Here is a 16,928-nt window from a genome sequence, read left to right on the forward strand (position 1 = left end):
AATGAGTACTGGTTGAGCATCAAGTTCATTAGCAAGAAATGTGTGAGCTACACTGGCATGCATGTGAGACAAGTGACTGTTAGTGTTACTTTCCAATTCACATCCACTTCATCATTTCCTAGTTTATCTATATACAAAATTGAACTCACGGTTTAACATCATTTTCTAGTTTCTTGTTTTTTTGGAAAGTAGTGTTCTATAGCAATGAATATCAACAAGAACTAATATTTCTTGTGTTCTGTCGTTGTAAAGGTTCCAGTCAAGTCTCTGATTATTATTCCTGTTCATGTCCATCTTGCCATTTCCAGCTCCTCTCCCGTTCTTGTAGATTCCTGCCAAGTTAAGAACTGATCCACCACCCAGTAAGGTACCAAGCCCTAACTGTCAGCATTTATGACTTCATAGCTGGGGTAGCTCTCACTTAGAAGTAGAGGAGACTTGAGTCAAAGCAGGTGATCATATCACTGCAAGACCAAACTCCATTCAAGTTCTCTTTTGTCAGATCAGTAAGTTAAAGAACATGCAGAGCTGGACCTGTTGGTTGACTTGGATCACAGAAGAGCAAGAATTAGAGACCCTTACAGCAATGTTTATTGTTTAGTGGTTCTTCACGAAACGACCCTTCATTTTACAGGTAGAGCATGGAAGTATTGCAGATGGCAAACATATCCATGGTAGAGGTGACTTGGATCTCCTCAACATAAAAAAATTAATCAAATATCAACCTTTATCTATGCAAGAGGCAAGAAGCTATGACACTAATCATGAGAGCACGGAAAAATAATCAATTTCAGCACAACCGAAGAGATGAATTTACCAATACTTATCATATAAAATCAAATAAATTAGACTACCAGCTCAGTCTGAAGCCTACACAATGAGACTGGACATGGTTTGAAGAATGAAATCAAATATTGCTACATGTTGAAAAAGAGAACAAAAAAGTGAAAATCAAAATAAGGTGAGAGACCACCACTACTAACAACTTTGGCACAAGACTGCAAGATAAAATTGTTATTCCATCTTTAAAGGGGGAAAAGAACAAAGTATTCCCTAACAAAAAAACACTTTACCACATGGTTTTCACCTGCAAAAGAACTAGGCACTCGAGCTGTTCTGCATAGGGCCTTAGGCACCATGAACAAGTTGAAAACTGGTGCACCTCACTTGAAATGGTCTTGTCGGAGAATTGTGATGAAATCAGGAGGTGACCCATCTTCATCCTTCTGTTTCCAATGTTCTCCATTGCCTTGGATGTACCATGAAACTTTTGGAGACAATGGTGTATAAAGATCTGCATAGTCAGTTTTATCAGACAAATGCACTACTTTTTCTTTAAAATAAGGCTCTGCTACCCTAGAAACTAAAATCTATGTAGTACTTGTTTTTAACATATTAGCTTGATCAAAAGGTATCCACGCAGTAGCTGATATTACAATGAAGTGAAAAAAACCTACCATCCTGAAGGAACTTGAATCTCATCCTTGGTATGAAAATTTAAAAACACATAAACGTAGAGCCTACAGTTCATAATCAGCTAGAGTTCACTTGTTCCAGCAAAATAAAATTAGATCACATCAGCACTGTTAGAGGTGTGGAAACATGATTCTGTTAATGTGTAAAACATTACACCCTCATAGTTAATAATCTACCCAAATCGCTATTTCTAACAATAAACTAGCCAAACCCTGCCTCATAAGGGCATTTCAGCAAAATGCAATAGCAATTGTGATGATAAACATGACCAGTAGTGCTAGCGATCAACTCATATTTTTCAAAAACAAAGTAATCTACCTGAACGGTACCTTCTATTTTCTACAATCTTTACATAGCACTTTGTTTTTATTTATTTCAATTTCCCTTTATTTTCAGATTCATTGCCAGTCAAATCCTGTGATTGATTCATGATTTTCGAAGCAGTCCCATCCATAAAAGAGGCTTGTTCTCCCTAAAACACTTGATTGTCTCTTCCGCAATGAAGCTAACATCTCAGGCCAGTTGCAATAATCTAAAGAGTTTCTACAAAATCATTTCAAAATTGTTCAAGAACCTCAAACCAATATTCAAACCTTTTCTAGTTACCCTCTAATATACTGCACCTACCTACAAATGTTTTTGCATGTTCCTTTCTCCTTTCTTCAATGTCCTCATTACAAACTCTGGCATCTTACAAACAGAGTGAGTGACTTTCACCCCGCACTCAACTAATTTTCTATCACCTCACTGGTTCTCTTTACCTAATTCATCATACTGAGAAACCTTACCAGTTACTCCTAATAACCTATTCCTTTCTATATGTTTGTCTCTATAAAATGAACATTAATGATTTAGATTTTCAGAATTATGATTCTTACTACTTAAATATGATTTTTTTTAATTAGAAAAGTAATGAGATGCATGTGCACTAAGGCTTGAACAATATGCAAACATGAGACACTCAGCAATCACGCATGTAAGTCACAATTTTAACATATAGCAAGAGTCACCAACCTAAGCACAAAAGAAATCTACCTGGTAGGGTTGGTGGATCTGGCTCTCTCGTGCTATGTAATACAGCAGTACCAGATAACACGGTAAGAAACCCACAAAGTTCAGATGCAATGCTGCTTGCACTTTGACCAGAATAATCCTTCAGAGAAGATATGGGAAGAGTTAGAAGTGTTCTTTACTACGCCCCCCCCCCCCCCCCCACACACACACACACACAGAGCCACGGAGTGTGCACGCACTCTCTCTCTTCCCATGTGCATGTGCACATAACAATACCTTAAACATTATTGCACTGGCAAGAATTGTAAAGGAAGTAAACCCAGCATAGTAAATGGGAGAAACAACTGCTGTGTTGAATGTATCTAATGCCTGCAACCACACCACATCATTAGGAAACAGCTTGTATTGAACCTGAATCATAATCAAGGCAATGCAACATCTTCTCTAAATTTGGAGGAGACTTGGAATCTTCCAAAATGCACAAGAAGAATAGGGAGAGAGAATCGTCTTCTAATGGACCCATTGTCACAGATTTTCCAAGTTTATTCAGCACTTGTCATCAAATAGCCATGAACTTTTAAGATGAGGGAATTAAAAGTAAAAAAGAAAAAAGCACCTCCATTCACAGGGCTAATGTGCATCTGCTGTTCTATTGATCCTATCACCTACACATTCTCAACAAGACCACACATTTGTCTAGATTGAATTCTTGCAGGTGTATCATGGGAGATCTATGGTGGAGATCAATTGAGGTTCGAAAACCCTCATGTAAAGAAAATATCTGCCTAGAAGTGTATTAGTTGTACTGCATAATAAATATTGGTTGAAATGTTGCACAAAGTGGTTGAATTATGTTATGTGTATATTAAAAAAACATTGTCCACGCCTAAGGGTCCAGTCAGCTTCATTCCATGCAAAAAAGCACTGCTACGTTAGTGCAAATTAAGAAATAAAAACACTTCTTTTATGTATAAGATTGTAAGAAGACAGAATCTGCTAAGCATTCCTAATTTTTGACAGATTTTTAAGCATATTCATCCTCAATTAAATGATGTTTTTAGGTCCCTTAAATAATATACACTAATAGTTCTGGTTATAGCTATGTAGGTCCTAGGTAAGACTACAAAGTCGCAGGTACTAAATCATTTTAAATCTTTATGGATATCAGATCCCTCAAGATCAGCATGTCTGTGAACACCCCCACCTAGATCCTAAAAACATGCACAGCTAATGGCTTAGAGGCAATGGTGAAAGTCCTAGTCTCAGGAAGGCCATAGATGCATTCAATTATCAGTAAGAAGATAGGACAGCAACTCCTTTTAGAGTAGTAAAGTAATTCAGTCTTCATTAGCATAAGTATTTTTGTCACAGGGAAAATGGTTAAATATCACCACCTTACCAGCATGTAGCACTACATGTCAAAAATATATAACCATTCAGATAATACTATATTGTGCTAGAACTGCATATTAAGATACTAACCATGTTTAGATAATTTAATTGAGTGATGATGCAAGTAATTACGACCATTGCGAAAATCCATGTTTGAAAGTATTTGGCCTGGTTTATGCCCTCTATGGTTAACTTTATAGCAATGCCAATGGCTTTTATACTCATAACCTGCAAAAAAGACAACATGTAGTTATTATTATAGGAATACATGCAAATGTTCCATTAGGATTAAAGTTTCAAAGCTCCTAGACCACATATGCATAAACCAAAGGTGTTAAATTTGTTTAATCTTGGTAAACATTTAGCAAGAGGCCTACAAGAAACTTACAGTCAATGATCCAATTACAGAGCAAATTCCTATATACACCAAAATGTTGGTTTGGCCATAGCGTGGAGAAAAATACAAAATCAGCACCAATGATATAGCTACCACAGAGGCTGTATACAAGAGAAATGCTGGAAAAGAAAAAAAAAATCACATCAAATTGATTGGGAGGAAAGGTAGAAACAAGAAATTAGCACTTATAAGGATGACAGACTACCTGGCTGAATAGCTAATTCCCAGATTTCTTCTACTGAATTGATGGACCGTTCTTCAGGTGCATGTAAAACAATCACAGTAGAACCAACAATACATAGAAGACAACCCAACACCCCCATTTTTTGCAGCTTCTCCTTCAACAAGAAATGGGCTAATACAGCACTGCCCATGTTTACACAAACACAATCAGACACACTAATCATGCAACTGTTGCTTTATAGTAAAAACAACAACAGATCCTAATTGAACTACAAATAAACCTTACCTAACAATGATACTCAATGCACCAAGTGGTGTCACAAGAACAGCAGGAGCATAAATGTATGCTACAAAATTGGAAATCTCTCCAACAATCACTGTCAATTTCCCCCAACAAAACATCAATCAGATCAAGATACATCAAACCTAAGCATACAAGAACATTCATCCCTCAAACAAATTCCACCTAAATTCAGATAGCCTAATTGGGTCAACTCCCACAAAAAATGCCCTAAAAATCAATCCTTTCTAAACAAAGACTGTGAATTGAATAGCCACAACCACAACAATAACAACAACAGCAAAAAGCAGTATAAAAAAATGTAACTTACTAGTAATCATGCCTATCCACCATAGTGGCTCCAACAAATAACCATAGCCTCCAGAACCTTAAACAACCAAAATCAAATTCAATCACATTACAAACTCAGCAAAAAACCACAATCCATTTCACAAAAAAAAAAAAAAAAACTTGATTTACTTGCTCTAGGACCACTAACACCGGCTTTTCTAAGGCCCTTCTTCTTGATTATAAAACTAGAGCCTATAAAGGCACTGGAAACCATTGCCAGTATAAACCCCAATAAATTGCTTGAGTACATCTACACATATACATACACATACATACATATATACATAGATGAGAAAACAAAATGAAAAAGGGATGATAATTCTATCAAAGCAATGAGAAATCTAATCTGGGTTTTCTCTAAATACAATAAAGTAACGGTCTTGATGATGTTCTTGTTTTGATGATGATGATGTTTGTAGTTGACCAATCCAGCATCTGCAAGGACAGACGAATGTAAAAGTTACAGGTGTTCGTTGAATGTTTTTCTACTTCTGCTGATGTGTAGTTTTCTTTTTTGAGGTTAAATTATCATAAGATAGTCTTTTGTTTTTGTTTTGTTAGAAGGGAAAGATGTCAGCAAGTGTGAAAAATGACCGTAGAGAAAGGATCGTTAAGGGAACTTAGTTCTCCACCTGCCAGTCACTTGTTGTTCAACGATACAATTCTTTGGAAAAAGAACATATTTGTTCTCTAATTATAACATAATTTCCAACTTGGTATCTAAACAATTATATTTGCAATTGGATACAATATCTATAAAAACAATTGTCCAGTTACTCAAATGTAGACAAATTGTGACGATTTTGTAGTTCGTAAAGTTGAGGAATTGATGAAATGTGATGGATATAGAGGTAGTGCCTTTTTTTTATATATATAAGAGTTTGTTTATTGAATTTACATAAATATAGGAGCTAAATTGGGAGATTGTTATTTATTTGATAAAACCCATGTTAAGAATACATAATTATTTTAACTAAACAATGGCATTATCGTTAAGGAGTTATGTTATTTTCATGGAGAAATTATATAATTATAAATTTTAGTATTTTCTTTTATTGTGGCGAGCTAAAATTATAATTTTTGGGTTTTTTAAAATTATAATTTAAAAAACATGTTTTTTTATATTTTATTTCTCTTTATACTTCATATTTTTATCATTTTACACTTTACTTATGTATCACTATTTTTTCATATCTTTATTTTTGTAATAATTTTTTTAGTTTTTCCTCTCTTTTTTACACTTTTTTTTTGAAAAAAAAATTATTTTTTATTTTTCATACTTTGAATATTTATCACTCTACACTTAACCTATTTATACCATTCTTTTTGTTCTTATCTTTATTCTTTTTTATTTTTTAAAATTTTTTTTCTTTACACTTTTTTTTGAAAATTTATTATACAAATACTAAGAAAATGGTGTTTCATTATAGCAATTGCAACGTTGTTTCATTATTTTGCTATATTAAAAATTAACTTGAGATCTTACATGTATTTTTATTATTAAATATGATCTTTACTATATTTTATTATATATAAGTATATACTTTTTTTCATTCATGATTATATTTTTTAATCGATGTTAAAAAATTCATTAATAAAACATACACATTAATTCTTTTGTGTTAGAAAAAAATTTATTTTACTTCAGTGAGACAAGTTGAATAAACAAGTTAACACTTTGTTTTTTGTATGTATTGGCACAAATGATTCTTTATATATTTAATTAAATGAATGTATATGCCTTTTCATTTATAATTAAAATTAAAAAATATATTTGAAAAACTTGCATATTTTTTTTTTTAAAAAAATATTATCCAACCCACCACAAATTCAAAGATTAAATAACTAATTTTAACTAAACAATGGCATGTTTGTTAAGAAGTTGTGCTATCTCCCTAGACTTTTCAAGGTAAAAAATCTTAGAGTCCAACATTACAAAGAATTTATTAAATTTATGCTGATGGAGAAGTTTTTTTTGGAAAAATAAATATTTTTCATAAATATTTTTATTTTTATTTTTTAGAATTTTTTTCTATTAAGTATCAATATAGTTTTCTAGTTTATTATATACAAAGGATTATAAAATTCTTTTGGTAAATGAAACTTTGATGAATAAAAATTGAATATTTTAGAAATCTACTCTAATTTTAGTATTCTTGATTTTTAAGGAATTTAACTTCTAAAAAACTCTATTATCCTTTGCTTCGAACTATGTTAGTTAGTATCAAAGCTATGTAAGTCGACATCAAAACCCAACAATTTCTAGTGATTAGTGTTTTTCAGTGGAATAACAATGTCTAGAATAAGACACAAAATATAATGTGACCATGCAGTAGATGATTAAGAGGTTTTTCCTTGAAAAAAGAAACTTTCAAGAATTAGTGATAGAAGTTATGAAGAGACAAATTGTATAATTGACTTAAAAATTAGCATCAGTGAGAGCCTTGGAGGATCATGAGAAAAGTGATTATGAATCTTTGGCCACCTTTGAAAACTAGTTTTGAAGGTGGGAGTAATGGAAACAAACTCTTGATCGAGATGAGTATCATGAAAATTTAGGGTTTTTGATAAGACTTTCTAAGTTTGTAGAACCTTATAAACAAAAAAGTTTATTCATTAGTTACAAAAGTAGAGAGAAATGTTTTTTTAAGTATGAAGAGGTCTTAGAGAGGGTGAAGGTGAAGTTGGTAGCCATTAAATTCATGATGTAGGAACTTTTTTGGAAAAATAAATATTTTCTTTAATTATTTTTATTTCTTATTCTTTAGTTTATGAATTTTATTTTTTTCCTATTTAATATTAGGATTTTATAGTTTTTCTATTTGAAGAGAATAGTTTTCTATTTAGTATTACTAGGGTTTTCTAGTTTTTTTTCTTTATATAAAGGGTTGTAATAAATTTTTGACAAGTGAGACTACGATTAATAAAAATTAAGTATTTTGGGTGTGTCTCTATAGTTATGGTGCTCTTTGTATTTGAAGGTTTTAACTTGTAACAAACTCTGTTATCTCTTGCTCTCAGTTGTTTCAGAAAAACTAAACCTAAACTAATTAAAAAAAATGAAAATAGCTAAGAAAATAAAAAATAAGCATCTTATGAACTTAATTTAAGTATGGAAATGATCTAATCTAGTTACTCTAAGCTACCTTTTAAAAGGAAAAGAGCATGTAAAATGTTTCTATAAAATTTTAATTTGATCCAAAGATCAGATCAAAAGTTATGGTTATTTTTTGTAAAAAAATTTGATTAACACATCTGAACTTCTTTGTGACCTTGTGATCCATAAATATATCTACTAATGTAGCATTTGTGGTTGTATTTTGAAAAAAATAGGTTTGAAAAAAAACACTTTTAGTTGTTGTAGTTGGATTAAAATATATGTTTGGTTAAAATTATTGATGATAATAAAATGACTAAAATGAATATGTAGTAATTCCATAACTTCAAATTATATAAGAAAATATGTAGTTATTAATACATAAGAAACCTGAAATATAAACTAATTTTATTATCCTATTAAACTAGTTGCAATCTCATCAGGTACATCATCCATTCGAGATTATCAATGATTTGCATGACTTTGTGAATGTGCCATGACATTGGTTAAAATCTAATCTGGAATAAAATATGGATATTGATCAAATTCTACAAATATATTATTATCTTGAGTCTTTATTCTAATGTAGTTATGTAGAGCCATTGATACAACTATAACTTGAACTTGTGTTTTATAAAGATAAATGGACGTGTTTTGCAAAAGTTTCCATCTGTTTTCGCACATTCTAAAAGTACATTCAATCACATTATGTATCACCATTGAATACTTTTTCTTAACTTCTTTTGTTTGCTCCACATCGAAAATATGACATGTGATATATTTCACCTTTTTACAGATTTAAAAATCCATAATCATTTGGATATTAAACATCTATCAAATAATATTTTCCTATGAGAATAAATAATAAATTTATAAGTTATTACACAAAGAAAGGTTATTTAGAAAAATAGTAATAATAACATGACATTTTCTTATCGAATTACCTTCAGGTGGTTTTAGAAATTTTTTCTAAGAATTGTCAATGCCTCTAGAAAAATATATGTCATGTACACTACCTTCTCATCCTTCCTAAATAAAGGTGAATTGCATGTCAATACTAAATGCAATCATTATGTTTTGAGTTGATGCATCTTTTTTATCGATAAATGAAATTTAATTCTTTAAATAAAACAAGCATGCACACGTGAGTCATCAATTTCTCTTACATAGTTTTACATCAAATACAAGAAAGATAAATTTATAAATTATTGAACAAAAATATCCAAATAATTTATATTTAGCATTAATAATACAAAAGTATATTATTGTAACCTAGAAAATAGGCATATATCTTGAAGTCATCTCAATTTCCTATGAAGTGTTTCTAAATTCAGGGTCTTTTAGTTTTACAATATCAATTAAGAGCAAACACATTATTTTAAACACTTTTTTAAAATATCTACTAACAATTTTGCTCAAATGTTGAAATCTTTCTTGAACTTTTTATATTTAAAGAATTTAATGCTAGTGTATAAAGATATATGATCACCTTTTTAATAACTTTTTTTAAAGTTTTTTACCCATACTTTGATTCTAAATCAAAGCACAAACTTTGAAATGTTATTGCATCAATCTTAAATATGTTGAGATATTGTTTTTAATGTTCTTTTAAGATTTTATTTAGCCATCTCATACCTATTTCATATGAAGTTATACAAGATTCTTTATGCATATAATTAAGATAAATACATAGAGATAGCTCAAGTTAGCATAATGCTAGTTTATAATAATCAAGATCTCACTTTCAAAATGATTCATAATTCCCATCATTATCATTATCACTATCATCGTTGTCATCATCATCTATATCCTCATTATCACCAACACCACCAATGCCATAATTACCATCACTGTAATTAATATAATGAACTACATGATTCATTACATCATCATAATCTTTCTTAAAATTATCTTTGAATAAAGCATTAAACCATTTAGTTTCCATACAATGAGAAATGAAAAAACATTTATAAAGATATTGTCATTTTGAAAACAAAGGCTTAACATTTATATTAGTTTATAATTTCACTATGAAGGACTCATTGTTTACTAATATATTAGTCTAGATAGAGTATTTTATATTTATGAACTGATGAATTCAATATATATTTTAGTAGTATTAATTAATTCCAATAGGTTAACAACTTTTAAAACTAATCTAACCTATCTGATTTGTCTTGTGTGAATCTATATGCTAGTATTCATGTGTATGTAAAATCTCCTAAGCCATATACTCAGCCAAGGACCACAAAAATTAACAATAGTAAATGAGGAGATTCTCAAATCCCTATATATCCTCTAAAGTTAGAATATAAACAACATGATAAATAATACTAACATTTATTGTTTAACTAATCCAATTACATTATCATAATAATATAAATATTCATCAATCATACTAAATTACAATACTATAACTAAAGTCTTAATTTAGACATGAAACATTAACATCCATTACAAACATCCTAAATAACTTAATTCTAACTAAAGAGTCGAAAATCCATCATCTCGATTCTAATGCCTTAAGCTTCACTCATACATCTTTTTTAGCCACTTGAGCTTGGAATCATGATCTTCACTCTCTTACTCCTTAAACAAAAAAGATCTGAAGAAAATGAATGAAAGTTATCACATATGGTAATTTCATATATAAAATGAAGGTCTCTCATTACTTCTTTAATGTCACACGCTTTCTTATATCTACAATGACTCTTGCTCTTTATAACATCTATTAAGCGATCTAAAAGTAATAATAGCATAGTTTAAATTCTAGAACCTTTTCTACTTCTTTGTCCACCTTGTTATCTAGAATGTTCTTTATGTTTCATTTTACCATGTACTTTAGAATAACAATCAATTAACATTACTGCTTACCATAGGTAAGGTGCACTAGACGTGATGTGTCTTTCCCTTGCACAATTAGTCCTCTTACCCAGGCTCTCGTAAACCATTAGGTTTTCCTAGTGATGATGATATTAGACGGCAACTCCTTTAAAAATCATAATTTTATGATTAAACCTCAAACCTTTCAATCCAAGAGGCAGTTCATCCATTCGATGTCGTCCATGCCATGACAAGATGACGACTCCACTGAGAACTTGTTTGGTTGGACTAAGCTTTGTTGATTGTTTATTTAATTGTTTGTTGTCTTGTTTATTTTATTGGTTTATGTAATTTAATTTTACCATAATTTTTTTTTAATATATATTGCTCATATGTAAGTACATCGAATATGGATTCATACTTTCATGCATTTAAAATTCTGAAAGTATAAACCCAATTCTAGGTTAGGTGGGGGAGTATTAGTCTGCCTCATGACTTTTAGTTAGGGTTTAGATTCATGAAGCACTCAATTATAAGCTGAGCATTTACTTGATAATGATGATCAAACTGTGCCCCAACCATTCCTTGTAAACCCATTTATTGTGTTCACGAGAGGTGGTCACTGGGAAGATCATAGACCTTTTTTACGGTAATAAGCCTACCTTTCATGTAATGACGAGAATCCACTCCTAGGATTTTTAACTCTTTAATAGTTTATTTTGCATTAAGGAAAACTTGATAAAAAATCCTAAACACTACAAGATTGTTTTGAGCTAAGATCATGACTTTTTCTTAATATGAGCAAAAGTATGAGATGATGTAACTAGCTAGGGGGAATTGCCTAAAGACCAAGGTCGGAAAATTATCACACAAAAGAACCATTTGTTTTTTTTTTTAAGAGGCTCAGACCTATCTTTTTATTGTACTTTCCAATGTGTATGGAATTTAACTGAAATGAGGACTTGGAAAAGATCTCTTCAAATTCATTAGATTACGGGTTATGCCTGCATTCAATATAATAAGTTATGGATTAGCTTTTTGAACAAGTTAATCCATATTTGATGTAGATGTACATACATTTACATCCATACATGAGCATATATGCATTCATGTTTTGGGGTTATGTCATGTGTCCATGGCCAAGTTGAAATATAGGTCACTATAAAGTCCAAATCTATAAAATCTATAACACCAAACTTTAACAAATAAATATGGAAGATAAGGAATATGCCCATCGTGATGCTCACTTTTAAAAGGAGTCAAACTCCTTAAAAATTAACATGACCCTTATCTCTAGCCTACTCGAGCAAATGCTCAGGAACATATCTAGTGAAGGTCCATTTAATTAGCATGTGACCTTTGCCTAAACTCAGGCTCCTAACCTTAGCCAACTAGTTGGCTAAGGTTTCTCAATCATGTTGCAAACTATACCTATACCAGCCCCAATAATTATGAATGCATTCTTCAATGAATCCCACAAGATAAAATACTCCAAGGATGTTGACTATGATAAGATAGCAGCGTTAGAACTAAGAGTAAAAGCTATTGAAGGTGTTGACTTGTATGATCCCGTCCAAGCCACCAAGATATGTCTAGTTTTGAATGTCGTTGTAACAAAAAAAATTCCGTGTATCTGAGTTCATAAAATACACCGAAACTTAATGCTCTGCCACTCATCTCAAATCTTAGTATAATAAGATGACAGAAATTATGCATGATGAAAAGTTGTTAATGCACATTTTTTTAGATAACTTGAGTGAGGTTGCATTAAATTGGTACATTAGGTCGAATAACATGTGAATTCAGAGCTAAAAGTATCTTGCATATGCTTTCATTAAGCAATACAAGTTTAATATGGACATTGCTTTAGACAGATTTAGTCTATTATTGTTGGAGAAAAAAAGCCACAAATCAGTCCGAAAGTATGCTCAACGATGAAAAAGCTACTTAAGTTAATCCACCCCTACTTGAAAAAGAAATAATTAATTATTTTCTAATAATTTTAAAAACCCTTATTTTGATCATCTGATAGGTGCCTCAGCCCAACACTTCATTGATATAGTGAAAGTGGCTGAGAGAATTGAGCAAGTTATAAGAGCTAGTAAAATTGCTACTAGAAAGAAGAAAGAAGACAATGAGGTCCATTAGCTGTGATCTAACCAAAACCAACCCAAGGAAATAGTGGAACAATATATGGATGCCGAGGCAACATAACCCTATATCTAGTTATCAACATTTATGTTTGCCTCATCCCCTCAAAATCAGTTAATAATTGGTTAAAACAATATACAACCTCATTAACATCCATAACAGAATAAGAAGGCCTTACTATCTTTCTTTTCCTTATAAAAAATGTTTGAGATATTGGACAAATCACTTTAATGTTGCAAAAACCATTTCAACCACCATACCTAAAATGGTATGAGCCTAACCAAACATGTGAGTATTATGACGGACTAATAAGGTATAATATTGAAAATTATCATTCTTTCAAGGACAAACTTTTTCAACTTATTAAGACCGTGTGGATTGCATTGAAGGGCTAGAAAATCTCTAAGAACAATGTGAAGGGATAAAAGAGTAGACTATAAAAGCTTCAAGTGTTGAAGAAAAGAAGAGAAGCCAAATTGTTGTAGTCAACATGCTTTGTCATTTTAGCTTTGTAAACAAGGTATTCAAGACCACGTTTTATTTTTAAATGTTTTCAAAACTCAATCGTATCTTTTAATAGGATTATACCTTTTCATTTGCATTGAAATCAAGAAATATTTTGTTATGAAAAAAGTAATGACATCTTTATTCATGATAGAAATGATCAAACCCTAATGTGTGCTATGCAAGATGCTAAGAGGCAATCCTCACCTTTATAAAACTCATAAAACCAACTTTTATAACTAATCTCATAGCTCTATTCAAAACATTTTGACCAAATAAGTTTTGTAAAAAATCATTTTACCAAAATAATCCTGAAAAATTGAATTTGATTTTTTGTTTTAGAAATAATTTGATGTTTTCTTAAAATAATGTTTAGACACCTTTTTGTAAGGTGAAAAAAGTATCATTCAAGCAATTCACTTTTTGAGGTGACCAAACAATTTTGAACTAAGACATAAAAAATGAAAAATGCATAAAAAGCTTTACCATGTTTTTTGGGCCATATTTTAGTTATATGCATAATCACATGTAGTTCAATTTACTAGTCATTAATTCATAAACACGTAAGTCTTTATGCAAAAGCTTAAAACAATTACACTAAATAAGGACAAAACTCATCGGTTTTAACCACTTGTGCTTCAAATGATAAAAGGTTATCTTTGTTATCCCTTTATATTTTAAAAATATATCACTTATGGTCCCTATTCGAGTCTGAATATGCTTTTATTTGTGAAAACTCTGACTAGGATCACACTCCACAATGAGAGAAAATGAAAATTCTAAAGATCAAGAGTCGATCATAAGGATCACACCTCATATTAGGGGCAAGCAAAAATTCAAAGATCAAAGACCAAGAAGATGCTGTGAAAAATCCAAAGAGCTCGAGAAATCCAAATGTAGGCGAGCATGCCTAAATGAAAAGAAAAAAATGACCAATTCAAGGTCAAAACAAAAATGCCCCACTTAAGCAATCAAAATAGGTGAATTAAAGAAAAAAAAAAAGACACAATGACAGTGATCCTAAGTCTTTAAAACCTTGAAACACTCTTTAAGACTACAAATCCTTTTCTTTCATAACCAAAATCCATAACCTCATTATGTGCCTTTAAAAGTCCTTTCTAATCAAGCAAGCAAGTAAACTAAACCGATAAATAGTGCTCTCAAAATAGAGAAGTTTCATAAGAATCATAACATTGCGAACAAAACTACTCATGATTATTCATACTGATAAAATAAATTTTAAAAAACAACACAATTTATTTTCTCAACAAAACCTCGAGTCTTAGTCGAACCTCTTTCTTTGAAACCTACAAAAAAAGAAGGTCACCTCATCATATATCTTTGTCAAATCAAATCATCTTTTTCCTAAAGAAATATTAAAACCCTTTTAGAACTGTAAGAGATTCTAAAATTGTTTTAAGCTTACATTATGTAAATTTCTATTTTTAAAATGAAAAAAAATTCATTTGAGTCATGGATAGCCCAACTTTGAGCTAACACTTCTTTCTCAACCATTACCCTGTCAATTCTTAGTCATAAACACATATAAGGCTCATGTAATGAGTCATGTTGACTATTGACCTGGGTCAACATAAAAATAAAAATAGTTATTATCATAGTTTTAAAACCCGACTTGAGGGTCAACCCGGAGTTAGGCTTGTATCACAAGTAGGGTTGATCGTTGACGCAGGTCAACATAATAATAAAAGGGTTATTATTATAGTTTTAAAATCTAACTCGAGGGTTAACTGTGGGTAAAGCCCGGGTCATGGGTTGGGAGGGTTGACTTGGGTCAATGTATAGATAAAAATAGTTATTATCAATTTTTTAAACTCGACTCAAGAGTTGCCCGGGACAAGGCTCGGGTTATGAGTCAGGAGGGTTAAACTGGATTGACCTACAATTTTTTTTTTTTAAAAAAAAAGAATCAAAGCAACCTTGTTTTGACCCAAATAATTTCAAAAAAAAGTCAATGAGTTTTTGACCCGTGTTTTATCTTAGATTAACTGGGTCAATCATCAATCAAGTTTTGGACTGGGGACAATCATGCCTTTTTTTTTTTCTTAAACCAGGACCAATCTAGGTGCTAGATTGTCCAGGTCTTAGGTTAATTTATCAGGCCAACCTAAGTTTTATAACGATAATTATTATAATATTATTAATCTCATCTCTCAATATAAACTAAAGTAATATCTAATTATTTTATAAAATATCCAAGTTTGGTAGCAATGCATAGTAAAGATAAAATATACCTTTTATATTTATTTTGTCTTATTCATCATAATTAAACAAGATACAAGGATAATTATTTTATCTTGTACACTATATAATTGTTTTTATCTCTCTCTCTTTTCTTGTTTCATGTATCTTCATTGTCCTCATCCCTCCTTTTTTTTTTTTTATCTAAGAATAGTAACCAAACATTATTTTGAATATAGATCCACAACTTATTGTTAAAAACTATCTAACTCTTATTATCCACCCACATCATATTAACTTCAACTTTAATTTGATACTGTGGATTTGTGGTACCTAACTCTTATTTATGCAACCAAAGCAACAATGTCAACATGATCCAATCCTATTAATGTGAGTTGTAATTCAACTGATATTAACATTTTTATTTTTTTAAAAGATTTCTACTTCTAACTTCTCCTAGAAAAAACATTGCCTAACCTTCTCGAAGCCCTCGTAAATATAGTTCTATAACTCTGCTTAGATCTTGGGCATGAGTATCAATAATTTTTATTTAAAATAATATTATTTTAGAAGAAATAACTAATATTATTTTAAAATAAATTAAAAGAAATTGGCTACAACAAGCAAGTAAACTGACTGGCCAGGCGAAGTTTCCAATCTTTACCCATAACTGGCCCGCCCCGACGCAACACAGCCAACTGCCGCCAAGAACGACATCCGCTGGATAAGTTCGAATATAAGTGATCAGTTCATACTAGTCAAAGCCCATAGTTTGACTATATATTAAAATAAGAAGCAGACGCCTGCTGCTGTCTTTCTATTACAGCAATATTTCTACTTTTGATTCATTATCTGTCCGACTATTGGACACAATTAAAAACAGCTCACCAAATTTAATGTCTAAGAATCACATATGGTCCCTTTAGTTTTCATGTTTATCAATTCAAATACTCTACTTTATATTAAGTTAAAGCAACTCCTCTATCTTAAATAAAAGTCAATTTGACATCTTTCATGTGACCTTCATCTAGACATTAAATTTTTTTTTTTTTTACCTTAAC

General features: G+C 31.0%; 1 protein-coding gene across 5 annotated transcripts; it reads right to left on the minus strand.

Moving 5' to 3' along the window:
- Nucleotides 1-62: 62 nt before the first annotated feature.
- LOC118055361 (probable magnesium transporter NIPA6) lies at nt 63-5,685 on the minus strand. 5 transcript variants are annotated; one of them, XR_012171350.1, is made up of 11 exons: nt 5,223-5,685; nt 5,074-5,130; nt 4,749-4,839; nt 4,485-4,645; nt 4,271-4,398; nt 3,973-4,110; nt 2,767-2,859; nt 2,512-2,629; nt 1,088-1,294; nt 583-691; nt 63-464 (listed from the first exon to the last, which is right to left on the minus strand). XR_012171350.1 is itself a non-coding variant. In XM_035067242.2 (9 exons), exons 1-9 carry the CDS (start codon nt 5,341-5,343, stop codon nt 1,164-1,166), a joined length of 1,038 nt encoding a protein of 345 aa, XP_034923133.1. In that variant the 5' UTR covers nt 5,344-5,684; the 3' UTR covers nt 805-1,163. The 5 variants fall into 5 exon arrangements, 1 of the variants encoding a protein (XP_034923133.1); XR_012171351.1 differs by lacking the exon at nt 583-691; XR_012171349.1 differs by lacking the exon at nt 583-691 and having other exon boundaries at nt 63-534.
- Between the last annotated feature and the right edge of the window lie 11,243 nt (nt 5,686-16,928).

Source organism: Populus alba, chromosome 1, assembly GCF_005239225.2.
Source record: "Populus alba chromosome 1, ASM523922v2, whole genome shotgun sequence".
Lineage (NCBI taxonomy): Eukaryota > Viridiplantae > Streptophyta > Magnoliopsida > Malpighiales > Salicaceae > Populus > Populus alba.

What these genes read in the sequence shown, in the direction of transcription:
- LOC118055361 (XM_035067242.2), bottom strand. Translation starts at nt 5,343, where the DNA reads ATGTACTCAAGCAATTTATTGGGGTTTATACTGGCAATGGTTTCCAGT. An exon ending in GTGGATAGGCATGATTACTA is followed by an intron (nt 4,840 to 5,073) that starts GTAAGTTACATT and finishes GGAAATTGACAG; the next exon opens with TGATTGTTGGAGAGATTTCC. An exon ending in GCATTGAGTATCATTGTTAG is followed by an intron (nt 4,646 to 4,748) that starts GTAAGGTTTATT and finishes AAACATGGGCAG; the next exon opens with TGCTGTATTAGCCCATTTCT.